The sequence below is a fragment of the Limanda limanda genome, chromosome 2 (assembly GCF_963576545.1).
Source record: "Limanda limanda chromosome 2, fLimLim1.1, whole genome shotgun sequence".
Classification (NCBI taxonomy): domain Eukaryota; kingdom Metazoa; phylum Chordata; class Actinopteri; order Pleuronectiformes; family Pleuronectidae; genus Limanda; species Limanda limanda.
The window spans coordinates 8,991,547-9,014,225 of NC_083637.1; the positions used below are offsets into that span (position 1 = coordinate 8,991,547).

The following is a 22,679-nucleotide window of genomic DNA, read 5'->3' on the forward strand; positions in this document are numbered from 1 at the left end:
AGAGTATTTTGGTCAGAACACTTCAAGTTTTATTTGGTATTTGTACAGAAAGGCTGTAGTTTCTCACTACAACCACTAGATGTCAGAATGACACAATATTTAATCTGACTGAAACAGAAGATGCCGCTCAGATTATATAACTGTCAATGAGTATTTTAATTCATTAAGGTGTTATTGACTTTTGTTCATCAAAGAAAACACTTAAGGTACTCCCCCTGGTGGAGATATTTTTTTAGATATTTCATTGAACTTAAAAACAATTCTGGAGAACATTTCATTTTGCTTTAAGTATTTTCCTTAAATATTAACACAAAAAAACACCAAACACCAAATGTCATCATATATAGTATATGTATATATAGTATATACAGTGTGTATATATACATATACTATATGTGTGTTAATGACAACTATTCCATACATAATTACAAAGGACAAAATAATAAGCAACTTTCAGCAATTGGATATAACTGGACAAACTTATAATGAAAAGTGGAATTTTCCATGACTATTAGAGAAATAGATTCAGTCCCTAAATCTATTGGTCATGCCAAGTGCTATGAGGAGTTTCTGGTGAAAGGCCGGCACCCTCTCCTTATCTTCAGGCCAATCCAGGATACAACACGATCGCAACATGCCCCGGCGGAGGTAGAGTGCTCGAGACAACTTGTAGTCGTGCACATCCTGCAGGAAGACCAGAACCACAGAGTCCCTGCTGGCCTCAATCACCTGGTGCAGTGCTTGTTGGGCTTTAAATCTGGTGAGGAAAGAAGTGGGGAAGGGATGCAGAGAGACAAGTATGAGAGTTTACTCTAATGCAAATATACACAAATACAAAATTAAAGAAAATGTATTAAATAAAGGTTTGCTTTACCGTCTACACCAGGGATCCCTGAGAAGACTTTCAGTGATGATAAACACGATTTTCCTGGACCTCCTCATGTTCTCCATGATGGAGTGGAGCACCGACACCCCAGGGACTGCATCTCGATCCTCCAAATAAAAGCTGCAGTTTTCATTCTCCAAGGGGACCATCACCCTCTCCACCCATCTGGTGTCCTTCTCCGCGTGTATGATGTAAGCGTCGTACTCAAATTCCCTGCCCTCTCCAACAGTGGCATCGCTAAATCCTAACGTGCGATTGACCAGTACGTTCCAGTAAAACTGAATCCTCCAGCCGTGGAACCGCACAAACAGGGCCGTTACCATAAGCATCAAAACAGTGGTGCTGCTCAGAAGGTAAAGAGCATAAAATGGGGTGTTGTCTCTGCAGGAGAGGGTGTCAAACTGCATGATGGAGTGTTTAAAGTACGCAAGTGGAGTGTTGCACATAAACTGGTCGCTGAGGTCTGGCACACTGGTCGTGTTTGTGCTGTTCAACCACGTCACAAACCACAGGATGCTCTCACACGTGCAGTCGAATGGATTTTTGTCCATGACAAGTAGGCTGAGTTTTCTCATGGGAGTGCCGAACACTTCAGGCTTCACAGCTGTGATCATGTTCTTCTGTAAACGCAAGACCTGCAGGGACTTCAGATCGTCGAACACAGAGTCCTTGAGACTGTCGAGGAGATTGTTTGAGAGGCTTAGCTCCTTGAGGCTCGTCAAACCTCTCAGCGCCTCCTGTGGGATCTCATCTAGCCCGTTGCTGTCCATCCATAAGGTTGTCAACTTCTCTGCCCCTTCAAGATACAACACCGGCCCACCTGGGTTGGCGTCCTTCCACAACCGCGCCAAGTTGTTGTGTTGGAGCTTCAGCACCTTCAGGTTCCCAAGCCCCTTCAACATACTCTGTCTGATGTTCGCGATGTTGTTGTTACTGAGATCCAGGTAGGTGAGGTTGGACAGGGGCTGGAATGGCGATGGATCCAGGTTCAAAGTTGTGCTGTTCAGACTTTTCCCCAAAGTGAGGACCCTCAGATTGGGCACATTGATGAAGGAGGTGGAGCTCAGCTGGATTTTCCAGTGGTTGTAGGACATGTGAATCTCCTGAATCTGACCCAGGCCTTCAAACTCTTTTCCACTGAGAGTTTGTTGTATGAAATTAAAATCTAGAAGAAGATTGGTGAGGTTTCCCAAGACGGAGAAGCTTCCAGGATTTATGTGTGCCATAGCTGTTGCTGTCAGATTTAGTTTTCTGAGAGGCGATCCCGCAAGTGACAATAAGGTTTTGTTGGAGATACTTCGGAGCGATATGCAACTACTCCAGCTCATATCAAGCTCTTTAAGACTCGTCAAGCCTGTAAACGTGTGTGCTGTGATTTCGCGAAGTGCAGTTTGCTGTAACATTAAAATCTCCAGGGCGCCTAACATTTGGAAAGAGAAATCGTCGATTATTGGGGTGGCGGAGGTTCGACCTTTCACCAGGGCTTTTGTCATTGTGAGTTTTGTCAAACTCGTTAGCCCCTGAAACGTGGCCTTTGTCAGGTGCTTGATGTTGTTGTCGGTCAAAACTAGGGTCTGAAGTCTGGGGAGCCACCGAAACGTTCCTTCCTCTATTTTACCCATGCTGTTGTGGGACAGATCCAGAAAGGTTAGATTTACTTTCTGCAGCCCTTCAAAGGTCGTGTTTTGGAGTGTGACCAGATTCATCTTCTGTAGAGACAAGGCCTCGATGGATGTCGCCGACAGCTCCGAGCAGAGTTTGGAAAGAACCTGAACGCTCATTTTGCTCCCATCCATGATTAAAGTACGCAGGCCTGAAATCGACTTAAGGCAACCAGGCTCCAACTGCAGGAAAACACAACAGAGATTTTGCGGTGAGACGAAAAAAGGGAAACAAAACACACAACTGAAACCAAGGCGCTACAACAAGTCTACTTCTGGTTTGGACAGCTCAATTTCATTTCCCAATTTCCAGGGAAGTTTCTTACCGTCTTCAGAGGCACGGATGAGAGATCTAGGACTTGTAGAAGGGCTGAATTTTCAAGGAAAGAGAAGTCGTCTTTCTTCATTGTGGTGAAGTCGTTGAACGCCAGATTGAGTGACACCAGCTTGGGCAGCTGAGGCTGAGAGCTGAGCTTCGCTGACATCAGTTTGTTCATGGAAACATCAAGAGATTTTAGATTCTGAAAAGTGAATAAAGACAAAACAGTTACTGAACTGAATTGAATCCCCAAAAGTGACCTATGGTGTTATGGAACCTGTACCTTTAGTCCGGAGAAGGGCGCCCCCTGTAGCTTTAGCCTATTACTCGCCATATTCAACCATATCAGGCTCGTGCAGTGACTCAGATCCTCCTGCTTCAGCAAGTGCACTTCGTTGTGTTTGGTGTTCAGCGTCTGCAGCAGCGGCAGCGTCCGGCACAAACCCTCGTCCAGCTTGGTGACACTATTGTAGCTGACGTCGAGGTGGAGGAGCCCCTGGTAAGGACTGAGTGCCGCAGGGGGAATCCTCACCAGTCGGTTGTGGGACATGTCCAGGCTGGAGATGTTCCCCGGCAGGTAAGGAGGGATGGCACTGAGGCTGAGGTGGCTGCAGTCCGCTCTGCCGTCCTGCACTTGGCAGGACGTCTTCTTCTGATAGGCCAAGCACTGCTGCGGCCCCATCAGAAAATAGCATCCGATGACGATCCATGTGAAGTGGAGGGAACGAGGGGAACACATTGCTTCAAAAACCTATGGAAAGAGTAGAGTAAAATCTCAACACAGCACAATATGAACAACCAAGACATTGTCCTTTCTTAGAAAGTGAATCACTGTTCAAACTAAAGTTTGAAATCACTCAACTTAGTGTGATTTCTAGTGAACAAAGTATATTGAATGGCTTTGTTATCTCTGCTAAATATTTGCTTGAGCAAAGTTAAAAGCAGGGTCACCTTAGCCACCTCTCATCTTTCTTCATGTGACATCCTACAGGTGGATTGAATTTATTTATTTAATATATCTGATTGAATATAGTATAAAAATGTCACGTCTATATTAGAGTAGAGAGAGACAGGTCTTCTGAATTTTGTGTTTGTATCCGATCTGATGTTTTTGCAAACGATTGGTCCAAACGTGACCTGACCAGGCTTCATGAACACAAATCAGAACTAACAATAATAATTTGGCACAACTGTAGGAGATTTTTCTTCGTAAGATATTATTTGATGTGGTCTGCTGTTTGCTGCTGGTCTGGTTATTCAGGTTCACTAAATCTCCTGGCTGCAACAACTGACACTTTACACACTGACTTCCTTGTTATACAATATTAATGAGGTGCAACTTTAATATGCAGCAATGTCGATTTAAATTCCAAAGACTTATTATTATTATGACAGAATATATGGTAACTATAGGATAGTGATAGCACATAATCACCTACATTTTGCACACACTATCACTGGCTCATATCTAGTGCCTGCAGATTTCTTACCCAATGTTTCCTCTGCATATTGCATCAATGCTTCATAGACTTCAAATAGAGACTAATGTATTTCCAGCTTCAATAACTCTGGTGCTGGTCTCAGAGGAAGAGTCTCAGCTGTTTGTGAAGCTAGCGGCAGCACAACAGGAATATAAGGAAATGAGGCAGTGGACGCTCCGGTTTCACTTCCACCTCAGGAGAAAGCTGGAGAATCATTAACTGTTTCATGCAAGACGCTCAGAAGTTGTGAGTTGTATTAAATGTTATTAAACATTCATACCCGTTCCTGTGATCAAAATGGCTCCAGACATAAGGAGGTGGCAACACGTGTTGTAAACAAGCTGTGGCACATTAAGATTCAGGATTCTACCGTAATGTATGTTATACGGGGGAAGGTTGATATAAAATCCATTACATTATTATATATCTGTTGTCAAAGTATTGATTTAAATTGTCAGTTTAATCATCGTAGTCAACAATGGCTGATAAATATTTCAATATGTCAAAACATTGGATGAATTTGTGTTGAAATCAAAGTGAAGCCTGTGTGTGACAATTACCGTAACTGTACAAATAGAGCTGCAATGTATTTAATGAGGAAATCGAAACTCAGTAGAGACCACGCCTCTGTCAGGCCCAACAGTGTCAATATAAAACCAAATTTAAATTCCCTGGATCCAGAATTTGTATTTTTATCAGCAACAAATTTTGCACACTCATAAATATCATTCTGCTGAACAAGTCAGTGAATTCATCTCCGGGAAATCATTGAAAAATTATACCATAGCTTGTAATGTTGAAATTCAGAATCCACCTCCTGATACATTTTGTGTAATCCTGTGAACTAAGTTAATACAATATGAGATGTTTGGTGAGTAACTATTGGTGAACAGCAGCTTCAGTGGACAACAGCATAAACTACTCACCATTGTGTTTGAGATTGCATCATTTTGTATTTAAATTATAGGAACTTGTCTCTAACAGTGCATCCACATAAGCAAAATGTGTTTAACATTAAATACCATATTATTATTATACTTCCCCTAGGTGTGTAGTTAACTTGAGCCTGTAGGTTTCATTATAATTGCCAAAGAATATGTGGTTATAACATTGTTTGATCAGGATAAGAACAGAGTTTGTATTTAACAGCACAGCGATATAATACTGATTCTGTCCAGGGTGGGAACAGTGGGCGGTACCTGGTCCTTCTCTCTCATCATCACCACCTTTCTGTCTCTTTGGGCTTGAATTCAGACTCTTGTGCCTTTCCAAAGGAAAGTCTGTCTGCTACTGTTACATGCTACTGTTACAATATTGTAACAGTGCAGGGTTCATTCTGTTTGTCTCTCTGTCTGGGCTGGGGATGAATGGCACTGAAAAAATTGCATTTAACTAGTAAAATTCAATAATTGGCCTAGTTTCATATGGGTAGCGTGGCTCCTTTAAGAAAGGGCTTCCGTGTGTCTGAGAGAGAGAAAGAGAGAGAGAGAGAGAGAGAGAGAGAGATAGAGAGAGAGAGAGAGAGAGAGAGAGACTCCGGAGGTAAAGCACGAAAGGTCAACATTACCTTACCTTGTATAGTTAAGAGAAGTTGATCCACTCCACGGCCTCCACTCACTCACCCACCGCCCACACACACACACACAAGCAATGGCTGTGATCATCAGACAGAGGAGCACATGGTATTTTGCATAAGTTATTTTTAGGCAGTTAAATCAGGTTATTTTTTTGGGTGTTTGTAGTTGAACTTGTCTTCAGGTCATGACGTTCCGCCCCCATTTTGCAAAACAAGCTGCACGTCCTTTTACAATGATCTGAAATATCAAGTCCTCCCCTTCAAAGATTATATGTTCAAGGTTTTATGGACTGATAAAATTCCAAAGCATAAATGATCATGCCCATAAAGTGTAGGTGATTTATGGATCTGCATCTGTAATGATCCGTGTTTAAACAATGGGCTGTATAACAGATGAACAGATGAGATACGTTCAGTGTGAAATGGCTTGAGAAATTAATTCTGAAAGCCAGAAACACATGAAGTCACATCTGAGTATGAACGTTGACTCGTCCAAATAAAATGTGACCAGTAAGTTTTCTGTTCTAAGAAGAAAAGTGGCTTTAAAAACTCATGGTTCAGTGTTTGTGTTTGTTCTTAACAGAATAAAGACAGTGATTCACTCACCTGTGTTTTCTTTAGAACTGTGTGTGTGTGTGTGTGTGTGTGTGTGTGTGTGTGTGTGTGTGTGTGTGTGTGTGTGTGTGTGTGTGTGTGTGTGTGTGTGTGTGTGTTTGTATCTGTGTGTGGAACTAAATCTGTTTACACATTCACATTAAGGGACTTGTCTTTTTACGGGGACAAAAAGCAAGTCCCCATAATGTAAATCACAATTTCAAGTTGGAAGACTTGTTTTAAGGTTAGGTTTGGGTCTATATCAGGGTTAAGTGAAGGGTTAGCATTAGACAAGTGGTAACTAAGGTCAAGGTTAGAGTGAGAGTCCATCAGAGTCAATGTTATGTCATTCAAAGTCCAGATGACCTCATGGGCCCAAACATCAACATTTAATGGACGTTGTAGCTGCTGTGATCCCATGGACGTGTCACACTCTACTTAAACACTGCATGATAACAGGATCAATATATTTTATATGCTACTTTTACTGCAGTAAACATTATTGGGTGAACTTTATACACACATAGATACACTAACGCAGACTTCCTTTCACCTTTCACACCTTTGTTAATTTGCACTTTAAGAGTTATAAAACATGAGTGGGCGATGTTGATTCACTCACTCATTTACTTAGTCTTATCATGTTATGCACTTTCAACATAGTTTTATTACATTGAAGAACTTAACCATAAATTGTATATAAAGTTGACGTCGTCCCAACACCAGGTAAATGAAACAAGTGAAAACAACAGAAATTAACACTAGAGGGCAGTATAATACTGTTACTGTTACGTTCCTCCAACAACTACTGCAGATAGGAAATGGTTCATATTTATTGATTGTTGATGTCTTTATAGGTTCATGTACAACAAGGTAGATGAAGCATATATATCATGATTCATTTTGTAGGTATAACTTATATACACTGATTCATATTTCACACAAGAAATTACATTTGTTTACATAGAGTACTTTGTCATCGGGTCTGATACTTTGACGATATATATATATACATGACTCATGACAACAAGTTTATCCACATGTCATGTATCACTTGTTTTAGAAGGTACAATTCAATCAGAAGTATTATTATTATTATTATTATTATTGCTTTCATATTTATATGAATGCATGGCTTTTGGTCTCATCTGTTGTTGATCACAGGTAATTTGGTGACTCAGCTATGCTAAAAAATCAAAGCACTGAAAAGCATCACCCACAGCTGTAAATCATGTTAATCAGACTGTTTGTTTTTATTTGTGCAAATGGGTTTCGGCCATCCAAGGTCGTTATTTGCAGCACACAGATCATTTTTATTTTTATTCCCATTTGTTTGTTTTCAGTGATGAATTACTTCTTAAACAATATATATCTTATTAAGGTAATGGATCTCCAACAAGATATGCATCGTTAGTAAATGGAGTAAATGGCTAATTTATTGGACTATATATATATATATATATATATATATTTATGTATATTGGTGTCAGTGCAGTTCCCGGCTGCAAGGCGTTGCATTACAACAGCCCAAACACCAATAAATCTGAGTATAACCACACGGCTAAATGCGTCTTGAAAGGTCAGCAGTAATGTAAAAGCTGAGATGACCTGCTGCTGCTGCTGCTGCTGCTGGAGTGTTATAGATTTAAAGCAGTAGATCAAAAAAACCTTAAACTCTTAGAGCACAAGCAATTAATGCCTTGTTGTGGAATATTGGTCAGAATTATGTCATTACATCTCGGATTGACGATGGTTGACAACTTTCCCTTTAAACAGGAATACTATATGTGCTTCTTTGTAAAGAATTGCTCTAATCTCCTGTTAACAGTTCACTCAAAGAGCACGTCAGTGATTGGAATGTTCTGTGTGGCGTTTTGAATCTTCAGTCATATTACACCGGCAGTGACAGTGAACCACGATGTGATAATTAGCCTGACATTAGCTGTCATGGGAGGGAGCATGTGTCCTACATCACTCCCAGCGAAGCCATTAATCCAAACAAACACTGGCACAGTTCAAAGCTGCACTGAAATGAATGAGTCATCTCACAGAAATCCAAGAGGAGCTTTGATCAGAAATCTGTTTGTATTTGAGGCTCATTTAAAAAAAACTTAGAATAATACTTTGCATTTATGAAAATCTCTTTATCGCCATGCTAGTGACTCAGGGACCGTGATATCGATCTGTTGGCTGATACACCACTTTGGTTGGGATTGAAATAGCTCAACATTTTGATGGATTTCTATTTTAAATTGGACACTCATAGTCCCCAGAGGATAGATAAATAACTAGAACAGCACTCATAGAGGACATACCTCTGCAAAGACCTAGCAGTCCATGAAAATCCGATTAGGCTGGGCACTAAATTGCACACAGCTATAGAAATCAGTCCCCTAAGATTCATGAATATTTCCTTCGGGAATACAATAAATGCTGAATCTCACAATGTTGAAGATAAATCAACTCAATCTGCCCCTTTTGTTCTAATCCACTGCGAAAATGTGTATGTTCCTTCTGCGCCTACGTCCCGTCCTTCCATTAAGTTTGATGAAAATCTGTTTAGTAGTTATTATTTAATCCTTCTGACAAACAAACAAACAAACAAACCAGAAAACCAATGCACGGGGGTGAAAACATAACCATCTTGGTGGAGTTAATGACTCCTCTGACCTACTGGTGGCTCTAGAACTTTAACATCTCATTATCTTTATGTTGGGCTGACACATCATTGTATACGGACATTCATGGACCCAGGGGATCAATTCCAGGGTTTTTCAAGGTCTCCACCGGATGAATAGTATTCACTTTAAGCCCCTGAACCACCATCAGTTTAACATTTTTGTTTGTTTATAGGCTCAATTGCTTATACTGATGTCTTTGCAAGCATATTGATAAGGTCGAGATTCATGAAGAGGAGGACACGTGTCCTATACCATGACATAACATCACAGCATGTTTCTCCCTGTAATAAATTGATTTGAGTGTTGCAATGTCCACAGAGACACACACACTGTCCACACGCACCTTTCCATCCCCTCTGTTGTCCCCTTTATCCCTCCCTGAGATTAATAAAACAGGCCCGTCCTGAGATAGACCTCAGGCCGTCTGATTGGTTTAGTCCAGTGTTAAGCCGGGGAAGCTTACGGGGCTTTGTGCCAATGGCTGGAACTGCTGAAGACCTGTGTGGAAAAGTGGGGAGAGCTAGCTTGATCAGCACTGTGGTGGTGGAGTTAGTAATGTGATGAAACAGAGGGCAGATAAGTCTCAGGGGGTCGGGTGTTGGGGGTTCTGCAGGAAAAACAGCCATAAATATAAGTAGGGAGTAAAAGCGACGTGGAGCAGAAAAGGGCCGTAATGAGAACTAGAGCTAATGATGCTGCAGGGGATAAACCATGAGATGCTCTGCGAGGAGCTCAGGGGTCGGAACAGAGACGGGGGAGCTGACAGGAACCAGGTGGACATCAGATTCCCGCTGGAGACACAACTTGGCATCGGAGTGAGGGATTAGGGAGGTAGAAACCCTCCTGCTGAACTGTTGACTGGAGTGGCAGGCGTTGCTGTACGTGTCTGACTCACTGTAGCCACAGTGCATGTCATGTGTACATGTGATTGAATGCACTCACGCAAAAGGGATAACTGGTCGGGGGGGCCGCAGCAGCAGCAGCAGCTCCATCCGTGGGAGTGTGTGTGTGTGTGTGACACATTCTTCATCGTATCGGCTCCGGGGGTAAATCTCCTCTCCCTCATTTGCAAATCGCTGGAGTGCCGGAATGCCCTGAAACAAAAGGTGAGTTCGCCCACATGGCTCTTCACTGCTGTACATGATGCGTTATGTAATGATGCACATTACCTCACTCTGCCAGTTCATCATCCATGCATTACAAATCTGCATTACAAATGATGCCTTTAAAAGAGTATTGAGTGTAGCTAAGAGGAGTGAATGAAGTACTCTCACAACAGAGCATGGTCTGGTGTAATGTGATGCATCTTACTGTCTTTGTTCGCTTTTACTTTTACATTGATAGTCTAAGAGCAGGGGGGGAAGAAACCTTATTTCATCTTCGCACGAGGCGGGCGAGGGAGAGGCGGGAAAACTACGCGATGAAGAGATAGATAAAGGGCAGGGAGAGATGTGGAGGAGAGGGAGGGTGATGTACGTACAAGGAATGGTGCAGGCAGCAGCAGTAACGTAGCATGTTCTCCCTGCCCTCTGCAGAAAGAAAAAAAAAACCCACTGCAGTATATCTCCCCCTCCCCAGTTTGCTGACCAATGTTGTTTGGAGGTCGGACTCCACCGGCTCCGCCACCAGTGTCATCAGGCAGCTCGTCTGTGGTAACACCTCACAGGAAGGGGGGGGGGGGGCGACTGCTGATTAAAACCGATTCATCACACGCAGGAGAGAACGCCGAGCAGGGGATGCATGTTAACGCTCAGTGTTCCTCGTCAGGGTTTGTCCTTGCAGTAATGAATTGAGAGCACTCACAGTTTGGACGACTCCACGTGCATGTGCACTGAAGATGAGAGTCGAACCAGACACAGCAGAGTGGGCAGGTGGTGTCTGATGACTGAGATGTAGCATCCTTGAGGATTCATTTTTGCACCCACGTGGAAGCTTTTATCCCTGAGTGCGATTACTTGAACCCACACGAGAGAACATCAAGCTGACTTGCTATCATTGTGAGAGGTATTGCAAAGGAAAACCTGCAGTCAGCGGCAACTGCTGTGCAATTATCAACAAATTCATTGTGAATGCATGTTATTATTATTTTTTTCTGGAGTTTTTCTTGCTGGTATGTGCTTCTCATCGCAGGCTAGTGCTCGCCAAGTGCTGACTTAGGTCTCCTAGTGATCCTCGGGGGTGGCAGGACGTCAATATTCAGCTGGAATCAGCAGCATGGATCTACTACTGTGCTGTTACCTCTCTGCAGTGCAGAGCGCTATAAAGAGAGACAACGTCTGGGAACTGCAACAGCAGCTTTCATTTCTATTGAAATCCAACAAAACCAAATCAAATATATGTTATTGTTCCCATGGGGAAATTGTTACAGCAGCTGCACAACAGTACATTGTACAACAAACGACAAAAAAACGTTACCAAGGACAAATCGTGTAAGACCCATAATAATCATACTACTAAAAATATATAACTCAACATTATACATTATAACTAATAAAAGAGCCCAAATCGAGGGGTTTAGAAATTGCCTTCTGTGAGTAGGCAACATAATTGTTTCTGTAGCTGCTAGATTCTAGGCAGGTAGCATGCAGTGGCTCTTTCACTGACAATTTCAAAGGAACCCTTGAACATATCAGTGCGATAAGATCTACCATAAATCTACATAAAATGTACTTTGACTTTTTGTTTGGTCCATGCTTCATCCGTTAACATGGAGAAGGCGGGGATTATGAGCTATACTGCAGCCAGCCACTAGGGGTGATCAAGACAAAGTTCATTGTAAACATTAATATACTAACTAAACCATTTTCTAAAAATCCAAGGAAAAGTGTTTCTGTGTAGAGTTGGAATTTATTTCCAATCTGACGTCCTCATGAATTAACTACACATTTTATTACCTTGTTTTAGTTTCTCAGATCTTATTCACAGAGGCAGATCTGGTGGAATTCGTGTTTGCAGTCCCCAGACGGTGGTCTGAGCTGAGACAGCAGGGGTTTGACCGTGTGCTGTGAAAACGCTGGGAGACAAGTTGGCCTTGTCAGAGGCAGATTACACCTTTCACACCGCAGACAGTGTGCCTGGAGGGCAGGCAGAACCGTGTGCAAGCCCCTTAAGCTTCGGCTACGACAGTCTGGCCGTGCCATGGATCCAGGCCTGTCAGTTGTGGTTAGCAGACGGGACTTAAAGCCACGTGGAGTGAGGAATCGCTGTGTAATAGCTTCTTTAAGCATATACAGAGGTTATAAGAATTGGGTTAGGGTTAGGGGGTAGTAAGTTAGCTAACTTCCAGTTACAGGAACTTCACCTTGCATCATCCTCTCTCAGTAAAGAGTTACAGTAAAAACCTAATTTATTTATAGATTTATTTAAAATGCTAATTCATACATTTAGCAATAGGATGTGTACATTTTAATGGAATTCAAAGTATTTTCACATTCAAGACCAATTAGCAATTGAATAATACTTTTCAAAAAATCTATACTTACAACTTATTTTATGGCTACTTTTATTCATTTATTATCATTTCATTTCAAGGCTTTTTAAAAAAACTATAATAATACTCATTTGCTGCTAATTTAATGACATTTACAATCAATTTAGAAAAAAGTAAAATAATAAAAGTACACATGCCTCCCCCTAATGATAATAGCCTTTGATTGACAGGACAGACTAGGCATGAGAGAGGGAGAAGAGTGGTTGAGCCACGAAGCAAGCCGCAAGCTGGAATTGAACCTGCGACCGCTGCAGATGTCTGAAACTACAGAGCTAGCACCCATATGTACAGTACAATGTTATAATGAATATGTAAGTGAAATTACCTGGCTAGGAAAGGTCAGATGTATGCTGAGTGGAATGTGTGCTGGTGGAATATTATTGTTGTCTAATGGAGGATTTTACCTTCACTCAGAGCAACAAAGAGTAAAAGCGCAAGTATGTGTCCAATGCAGAATAAACATTTCAAATGTCCATTATTTTGATAGGATACAGTTAATTGTAGAGCACAACTCGGTTTCAGCTGATAAATAAATAAATGAACACTCATGACATTTTCTTTTGTTCACCCCTCTTTAATAAGTTCATCCTCTTTGGCTAAATACACAAGTATTTCCGCTGGTCATGTGGTCAAAACTGATTTAGCGATTTAAGTCTCGTTTGATGGTGCAGCGCTGTTACCAAAGAAGGAAGAAGGAGACTCGAGGGTCACATTCCTCTTCCTGAAAGACTCTGAGGCTGAACAGATCACATTTGGCCCTAAAGACAGCAGCCCAATTTTCTGCTGTCCATTACCATTATTCCTATTTCCTGTTAAGTGTTTGTGCTAACACACTGTGCCACTTAAGCTTTAAAATGGAAAGTATTTCGATAGCTTGAGGACCATGACAGCCGCATTATGTTGGCATTTGTTTTTTCTGTGCTTTTCATTCTATTATTAGGAAGTAAAAAGAAAAAGGCACAATGTTTTATAATGAATATTATTTGACACCATCTCTCCTTTCAAAATTAACGTGATTTCTCCAAGTTTCCTCTCTGCACACAAATAGACGAGCTCTGCAGGTTTTTCAGTCGTGCATTTAAGTTTCTGAACCCATTAGAATCATCCACTGTTGTTAGAAAACTTGTGTCCCAGCACCATTTCATATTTAGTCTGTATTAACCTCCTCCTAAGGGCTCCTAATGAATGGTCCTTCACGCTCTCCCCTCTCTGCGGGTCTGACGGGATTAATTGAGCCATTACTTAATTACCGGCCACAAGAAGAAGCTGAAAATCTTTGAAGAGGACTCACAGCATTGCCAATAAGTCACAGACAGATTCTAAAGCAGATTTTTCATAAACAACTTCCATTAACAGGCTCATTAGCAAGTAGATGAAGGAAGGAGCTGGTACTAATGCTGTTGATTCTGTCAGCTCTATAAGTGCAGACCCAGCTGGTTTCTCCCCTGCGGATATGGTACATCACATTCATTTCTCTGCGTTTGATTTCAATATGTTTCATGATTTTGAATTACAGGCCATTTTTCTAAATTAGACAACATAGCTGTCTAATTACTGGGTTTTAGAATTGAGAAAATTGAAAAAAGAAGTGGTCTGAAAGTGAAAATAAAGGTTAAAGAAAGTCAAAGAAAATCCTGGATCTGCACTTAAATCCACATCCCCACCAGCATGATTGTTCTAAGGCCCAGGCATACACCAAACAATGTGAACAAATAATCAAACAAACAAAATGTGAATAACTCCTGAATCCACTCTTATATCTGCTCCAAAATTGTAATGGTTCTTCCGTATCTCATGCCCCACCACTCCACAAAATGCAATCGAAATCCGTTCGGCAATTTTTGCGTAATCCTACTAAACTAACAAACAAATGCCCATGAAAACATAACAAAAGATAGTAGATGTTCTTGGGGATGTATATTTTTAAACAAAATTGTGAAAAACAGATATTTACATCACAAAACTCAACGGTTACAATTAGCTAGAATAGCTGTGAGTGTTAAAACACCAGAGCATCTAACGTCTAACCCACAGTCTGACAAACCAGTCAGGACTCATCGGGACCCTTTGTGTTCGCTCCATTATAAACAAGCACGCCGTCCAGCAGGACACAGTAATTACCATATTAGTCTAGCATGCTAGCACGTGTTTTTGTTTGTTTGGTGATGTCACTACAAGGTGTGTTGTTTGCGTAAGCTGAATGCAAAGTAAAACTAGGGTTCAATTTCCAATCCCCGTCGTCCCTTAAATAAAACAAAATAAAGCTCGAGTGTGATTTCAGACAGTTTTAAATGCAACCTTTGGACAGCAGACTTACATTTTATTCACAGCCTGTGCTTAATGGTGCCTCACAACCCTGTCTGACCGGGCACATAAATTCCGGTGCATTAGTTAGAACAATTGATAATACAGGAATGTCTGGCAGACATCCCATCGTTGTCCAGCTACGCAACATTTCATCAGCCACAACAGCACTTATCAATCCACTTAGCAGCCGCACAGGAGGGGACATGCCAACCCGAGGTGGAGGGGACTGAGGTGGATGAAGTGCAGAGTAATATTAGAAATTCGTTCCAGAGAAGCTGCCTATCAGTAATTGTGTTTGAAAGACACACGTTGAAGAGGTATGTTGCATAATGGTCGTAAGATAATCCCCCACCCCCCTTCATGACCTGATAAGGAGAAGGGAGAAAAGTGGATGAGGTCGTGAGCTCAAGGACTCAGATTAGGAATTTAAAAATCAGTGTGAAGAGGGAGGAAAAGATCAAATTTAAGAATGCCCCATCCACAGTACTGAGAGGACTTTCAATACCATAAGTACAGATATTTTACACAAAATCTCAGGTCAGGGGTTTGAAAAAATAATTTTGCAAAACTTTGACCTGTTGGAGCTGCAGGAAAAGTCGGGGGATTTATCCTCTCTGCACCACAGCTGTACCTAATGTCTTTCAAATAATTTAGTAAAAACCAAGTATACTAGGTTAATGGTGAGTTATGTAATAGTTTTGCAGATTATCACCCTGCCACACATCTCTGTCCACTATTGGATGACTGGTTAATTCATTACCCAGAATCTCCAGCCTATAGCAGTGTAAAACTACATCTGTTTTTCAATTCATTAAACAAGATGAATCTAGAAATAACTCAGATCCAGCATTTTATCACACAGAACATTTTATTGTCTGTCATAATACGCATTATGTTCACGTTTTTATTACCATTACTTTATCATATGTAAAGATAGACAGCTTTAATAATCCCGAAAAGTGAAGCCAAATAATCTCTATAACCACCTAATGGCTCGCTGCATTATAGGTCATAAACTCTGCTCCTCTGTGTTAGTGAATGGGACACGAGCCAAATTAATAAGTCAAATACAATTTCCTGAAAGACGCTCTGTCATGTAAGAGAGTTCTAATCACAATGACGTCCAACTGAAACTGACTCGAGATTGGTCAAGTGCATGCATCAGCAGGACCTCGCTGCCACCGCTCCATCTCCTCGAGTCCTAATTCGCAGACTCCAAATGCATAAGATTGCACCGTTCACATCCGGAATATTTTGGTTTCATTTCTGGATATATAGGAGGAAGAGAAGACGTATCGTCCATCTTTGTCTAGACAGGCAGACGACTGATGATGTCCTCTTGTGAAAGCTGAAATTTAGCCTGATTCTTACTGTTTTTATTCCTGTGTCCTTCACTGTGTCATTTTGTTATTATTCATCTTCTCTCATCAACGATTCATCTCAGTACTGTTGTGTCCTCCTCCGCCTACAACATCCGTTATAGCGATGCAGCGCCAGCAGTGACATTGGCCTTTTCCCCCCGGGAGATTTTTCATTGTTTTTGATTGATAAAGCACAGAGGACAGGCTGAGTGTTGAGCTCGGTGTACTTAGATTTGTGTTTTGGTGGTTGAGTGATGTTGGTTGGTTGGATGCAGGATTTCTCCTTCACTCTCAGCGAAAGGTGGGCATACACCATATCAAAAGGGCAGGCGGCCAACTGCTCCTAATTAAGACAGACGTCCGACTAACCGCAACTGATGAGGTGAACACAAGACTAATAAGGAAATTAAACAATACAGGAAAATACAAGCCTGCGGCAATAAACAGAAGGCAGAAGGTCGGCACTTTCTTCGGTGACAGAGTGATGATGCCGGACTCTGGCATTTCACCTGGTCAGCTCTTAGACATCAAAGCGATTTCTGGAATATAAGTAGACGTGGCCTGATGTCACGGCCAGACAATGTCCCCCTGCACTCATTTGCCCACGTCCTCTCGCTCAGCACCACTGTATTACTTTAACATTAGCCAGACAAGTGAACCTCGGTATCAGCTGTTCCAAATGTGGAATCTCTTTGGACAGCAACGGTGGAAAGATGTGAGGCTGTGCCACGGCTCAGATAAAAGAGTTATTTTCTCTCAAGATCCCTGTGCCAGCCCGCTCGGCTTTATTGTGGTCTATTCTAGGAAAGGGGGGGGTGTGACGGTAGTGTATGTTCGGGCTTGACAAAAGATAATTGCAGCCATGATGTGGAATTAGAATGGTTGTTGTCGCCATAAAAACACAACACATGCTTTAATGCACCCTAAGATAAGGCTCATGTTGTCATCCTAAAAGGGAAATGCTATAATGGACCTCTCACTTGTATGTGTTGGTGGCTGCTCATTCACTTTGAATAGGGTGACGTCAACTTCGGTATATTTTGCATCCAAGGTGAACTTTTTGATTGCTCTCCAGTCGTTACTTGATATCAACATTAAGTTAAAGATGCAGCGATAGCCAACTCTACAACAAATGCTTAAAGCCATATTAGGCTCTCAGGTACTGATTCATGTAAATGTAGTTACACATCCATCTTTACTATGTCTGGACCTGTTTCACCAGTGGGCCACCGCGTACCAGATATAACGTATTGTCATCGTCTTCCCTGCCCCCCCCCAGAATGGATTGCTGAGAGCATGTCTGTGGATAGCGCAGCGGCTATAAAAAGGCAAGGTACTTGACAACAGTAAGATTCAGTAAGGGCTGCCTACTGCACATCAGAGGTGGTGATAAAAGACCAAACACATGCATGCACAAGTACACACCCACAAAATCACATACACATAAATAAGCTACACCCGCACAGATGTTGTCTTGTTGACACCTCACAAAGGTCAGCTATCAATAACAGTCTAAATCTGTGTCCCTTTAATGTTGACAGAAGAGAGGGGCTTTTTTATGCACGTGTGAACAAACTTACTCTGCAGCTTTTTAAGGATAAAATATTTATCTTGCAGCATTAAACATTCAAACACGATTAGCAACATGAACTTACATTAAATAACCTATTAAACCGTGTCATACACATATTTAAATCTATTTATTCTTCTTTTATCTTTTGTAAAAAAGCTACTCAATTTTATGCAAACAATTTTGACATTTTTAATATATATAAAGTGCTGCAGGTTATGTGGCTGTATCACTGATCATACTGGCTTTGCATTATAACAAGGCATTGAACTCTATCACAGAGTTGAACAGGTGAAACATTGCTGTAGCCAAACACCCCTGGAGTATAATTTTCATCAGACAACTGGATCACAGTTTGGCTTCTTGTCTGTTTCCATATTAGGTCACTAGACCATCTGTAAGTGCCCTTGAAAGGTTTCAAAAATTCATGAGTCGTGGGGCTTTTTCACCCGAGGTCCACGGACCCATTGTTTGTGATGCTGCACTGAGACTGTATTGACTGTAAACGACGACCATTCAGTCTGTAAATAATTTAAACGCTGGTGTGTGTGAGGGAGTCAGACAAACATGGGGAGAGGGTTGATTTAATTCCACAGCTAATTAAGTCATCAAAAGTCAAAACACAGGCTGATCAGACCAGGATCCGACTGGGGTGTGTGTGTCCCTAACATCTTGGGGTCCAGTTAGGATCTTTCCTTTTAAAACCCCTGCAGCCAACCTCCACAGGGCGAACTATTGCAAATCTAGCCACGTTGTTCTGCCTCAGACGCGATCACACGACATTAAAGGTTCAGTGTGTAGAATTTTATGACAACTAGTGGTGAAGTTGCATGTTGCAGCTGAATACCCCTCACGTCTCCCTCCACTTTAAGATTAAGATTAAGATACATTTATTTGTCCCAAACACATGCACAGACATGCACAAGCACACTCATGCAAGCAGGGAAATTTAACCTCTGCTTTTAACCCATCTGGTGCAGGACACACAGAGCAGTTGGCAGCCATGTACAGCGCCCGGGGAGCAGATGTTAGGGGAGTAAGGTGCCTTGCTTAGGGGCACTAGACAGGGTAGGGAGAATCCTCTTGGATTTTTGGACAGATCAATCCAGGTTTGTCTTTTTGTTGTTTCTCCGTGGAGTCGAACCAGAGACCTTTTCTGCCCATAGTCCAAGTTTCTGCCACTAGTCCACCGCCTCTCCAAACCTGTGGTAGCCTTTGGTTGTCATACAAACCCCAAAGATGTTTAGTTTAAGAAGTTAATAAGAACTTGCAACTGGAACACAACCTCAAGTCTTTAACCCCCCCAACTTCAAAATCCAAGATGGCTGCACTGTGTAACAACAGTAGTGAAGGCTGGATTTTTACTGTTCTTTAGCACTTCTGTCCGTAAATGTGTTGTACACATACTGTAGTTGTGTCCAATCACAGTCTGTGGACGTGTTACTTTGTGCTAGTTTGTGTGAAATGCCGTGTATTGCGTTATCGTGAACATAAACATTGTGCCTGTGCCACTGGAACTCTATCATCTCATGTTATTCAGGTGCCAAGTCATTCTGATGTGTAATGGAACATGGCATAAAGTATTTAAACATAAAGGTCCATTCTACGGTCAAGAAAAAAACAATTTGTACAATTTAGAAGAAGGCACACACTAGTGACAACATCACTAGGATTATTTTATAATAAAATAAAACCCTTTCCCCCTGAGTCTTACACACTGGAACTTTAAAGTGTCACTCAGCTGCTGGCCCCGGGCTGTGCACTCACTTCCGGTCTGTCCTCTCTGCCCAGCACCGACTGAACCGCGGGGTGTTGCCATGGCGACGCGAGGACCCAATGAAGAGCTGGCGGTGAACTGTTGCTGAATGGAAATAACAAGAGGCCATTTTGCGCTCGGGGCCACCGACGTCATCCAATAATAATAATAATAATAATAATAATAATAATAATAATAATAATAATAATAATAATAATAATAATAATAATAATAATAATAAAAAAAAAACGGAAGCGGGCTCGGGACATTTCTGGAGAAGAGGCGGTTGGTGCCATGCGGTGACCGAGCCTCCTCCTCCTCCTCTTCATCACTTCTCCTCCTCTTCTTCACTTCTCCTCCTCTTCTTCACTTCTCCCTGGAGGGTTCGTGTCGTGAGGAGGAACAGGGAGGTGGGAAGGGCACGGAAGAGGGGGGCTACACCGCATTGCTACCCGAGCCCCCCAGCGAGGAGGAGGAAGAGGAGGAGAAGCAGCAGGAGGAGGAGGAGGAGAAGCAGCAGGAGGAGGAGGAGGGAGGGAGTCAACATCCATGCGAGCTGACGAACAGGTGTACGGTTTCATCCCCGGGACGCGGCGCTAGCTAACGAGCCGCCACCTTTGCTTCTTCTTCTTCTTCTTCTTCGGCTCTTTTCGTGTCTTCTCTCCGGGTGAGGACCTCCGGAGGTGTCCCACGGAAGAGACCGGACACCTGCGGACATGCTGCGGGAATAGAGGGCGCGAAGCAAGGTAAAGATCCACCTTTCCCCTCATCTCGCTTTGCTGGTTAACAACCATCGTGTGGTTGATCCCAATGAACCAGTTCGTCCTGGATGCGGTAAAGAAAGATTCTATTCCCCCCTATGAAGTGCATTCCAGTGGGGTGCTTTACTGGAAGATGCAGGGACTGGTGGTAACTGGGAGGTTGGAGGTGAACTGCTGAAACCACCAAGCTTCTACATGAGTCTGCATGGGACAGAAGAGACACATTGCATCATCAGGAGACACCAGTGTGTGTCCATTAACAAAGAGCCAGCGGGGGACTTGATTTCAATAACCAGGAATTGACAGATCCATGTTTAACCTACATCCTAAACACTCCGGATAATCTCTATTGTTGTACAGTGTAATGCTCCCACAGGGGTTTTCTGTGCAAGAGTCCAGAAAACAAACTAAACACTAAGCTCGGTTTGTTCTACATTAATGCACATTCTCCTGAGAGTTTTGTAGTGTGTCTGTGTTGTTTTAATACACCTACACATGAGGAAGGTGTGTGTGTGTGTGTGTGTGGGAAGGCCAGTCCCTCACTGGGGGAAACTGTAAAGTCAATATTGAGGTTCAGTTTTTCCTCATTCCTGCTGATGCGAGTTGCATTCGGCTGCCAACATTCAAATCAGTGTCTCGTTTATAAGAAGCCAGAGAGAAAATCCATTCATTTCTATGCAGCAGCAGCAGATTTCCAGTCTCATTTGCTTTGTTTTCTCCAGCTACACATCTAAAACAGTTAGATATAGTTGTCCCTCATGTTCCTGCATGAGCTGCTACCGACTACCCCGGGTTTGGAAGAATGATGAAATGATGAATTCAAATAAATAAATACCCAGCAGCGATGGATGGTGTCTGGGCAAAACCCATTTGAATGCTGGGAGAGCTGGGAGGTGTCCAGGTTGCACAAAGTGTAACACTATCACTCCGGGAACCTCATACCACTCCCAGTGCGGCCTTACCTGTCCTGCCAGTGTATGTGTGTGGTATATTGTGTGTAGGAATCTTTATGTGTGTGTGTAGACCTCACTCTACAGCTATGTGTTGTTAGTATTTCACTTATTTCTACAACTGCATGCTTAGTGTTGGGGGGACAGGAAGTCATGCAGTGTGATGCAACATGGCAAGCAACAGTTGTCTCATGAGGGGCTGCTGGACCAATAAACAGCTTCTCATAGAGGAGTAAATATACACACTCAATCGGCGATCATTGCATTTTGACTGGTGGCCAGAGAGTGTTTCTCTGTTAGCGTTAACTCAGTTGCACCTGCCAGTTTAGAGTTACTGGTAGAAAGTGTGTGTCTGTGTGTGTGTGTGTGTGTGTGTTTGCTAAAGGGGATCGAGGCAGGCCATTAGGGATTCGGAGAACGTGATACATTTCCCCCTGGAAGTCAAGACCATAAAAGAGGTTTTCATCTCATAGTTCACTTTCTTTCTCTCTCTGTCTCACACACATTCCTTACTCATTTCCTTTTGTCCTTTCTTTCCTTGTTTTGGTGTCCCCTCTTTTCTCATTGTCCCTCGGCCGCCTCCTTTCTCTTCCCCTCTCTGTCTCTCTGCCCTTCTTCAGAGGCTGAAGTCGTGGCTCGAGTGTTGTGTGAAAAACGGGTCTTATTCTCCGTTTTAAGTGATACCGGGGGCCGCCTGCAGGACATGCCTGCTTCCTAAGCTTCCTCAGTGACCAAATCCTTTGGAGCTTACTGAGCCGTTAGGTGATTGTTACCTAAACTGCTCAACTTCGCTGAACTGCTGAACCGGGTCCCTTGTCTGAAGATATTTATTTGTTTTTGAAAGAGGATTGATCAGTGATTCTTGGTAAATGGATTGATGGATGGTAAAGATTTGAGTGTAGGAAGGATAGGATGTTATATATGGTAATGTTAATGAATGAGATAATTCTGAAAAACTAAAAAACAATCGTATCTTGCTCAAAATAGGTTTCATTGGATTTAGTTGTTGCTGCTGTAATCACTGCATGTTCTTTTGGGGCTTTTAATTGTTGCGGTTAACGGAATTAGAAGTAAATGCTTTGAACTTTAAAACTTCCCAAAAGCTGTGGATAATCAGATGTGTTGTGAGCTGTGAACTGTAATGACTGTAAACACACTTGTTATGCACTATGTCTCTATACTGGAGTATTCAACTAAAGGACACAGGACAGAACTCATGAATTTGCATTCTATATATAAAAACTTGGCAACAGCTTAGCCTGTGGATACTTCTGAGACCACGACAG

The 22,679-nt window shown here is 42.3% G+C and overlaps 1 protein-coding gene across 2 annotated transcripts; it reads right to left on the bottom strand.

Moving 5' to 3' along the window:
• Nucleotides 1-6: 6 nt before the first annotated feature.
• tlr3 (toll-like receptor 3) lies at nucleotides 7-4,691 on the bottom strand. Of its 2 annotated transcripts, none has more exons than XM_061093861.1 (5): nucleotides 4,628-4,691; nucleotides 3,150-3,617; nucleotides 2,874-3,068; nucleotides 875-2,730; nucleotides 7-757 (listed from the first exon to the last, which is right to left on the bottom strand). In XM_061093861.1, exons 2-5 carry the CDS (start codon nucleotides 3,603-3,605, stop codon nucleotides 526-528), a joined length of 2,739 nt encoding a protein of 912 aa, XP_060949844.1. In that variant the 5' UTR covers nucleotides 3,606-3,617; nucleotides 4,628-4,691; the 3' UTR covers nucleotides 7-525. The 2 variants fall into 2 exon arrangements, with proteins under 2 accessions (XP_060949844.1, XP_060949836.1); XM_061093853.1 differs by lacking the exon at nucleotides 4,628-4,691 and adding an exon at nucleotides 4,357-4,548.
• Nucleotides 4,692-22,679: the final 17,988 nt, after the last annotated feature.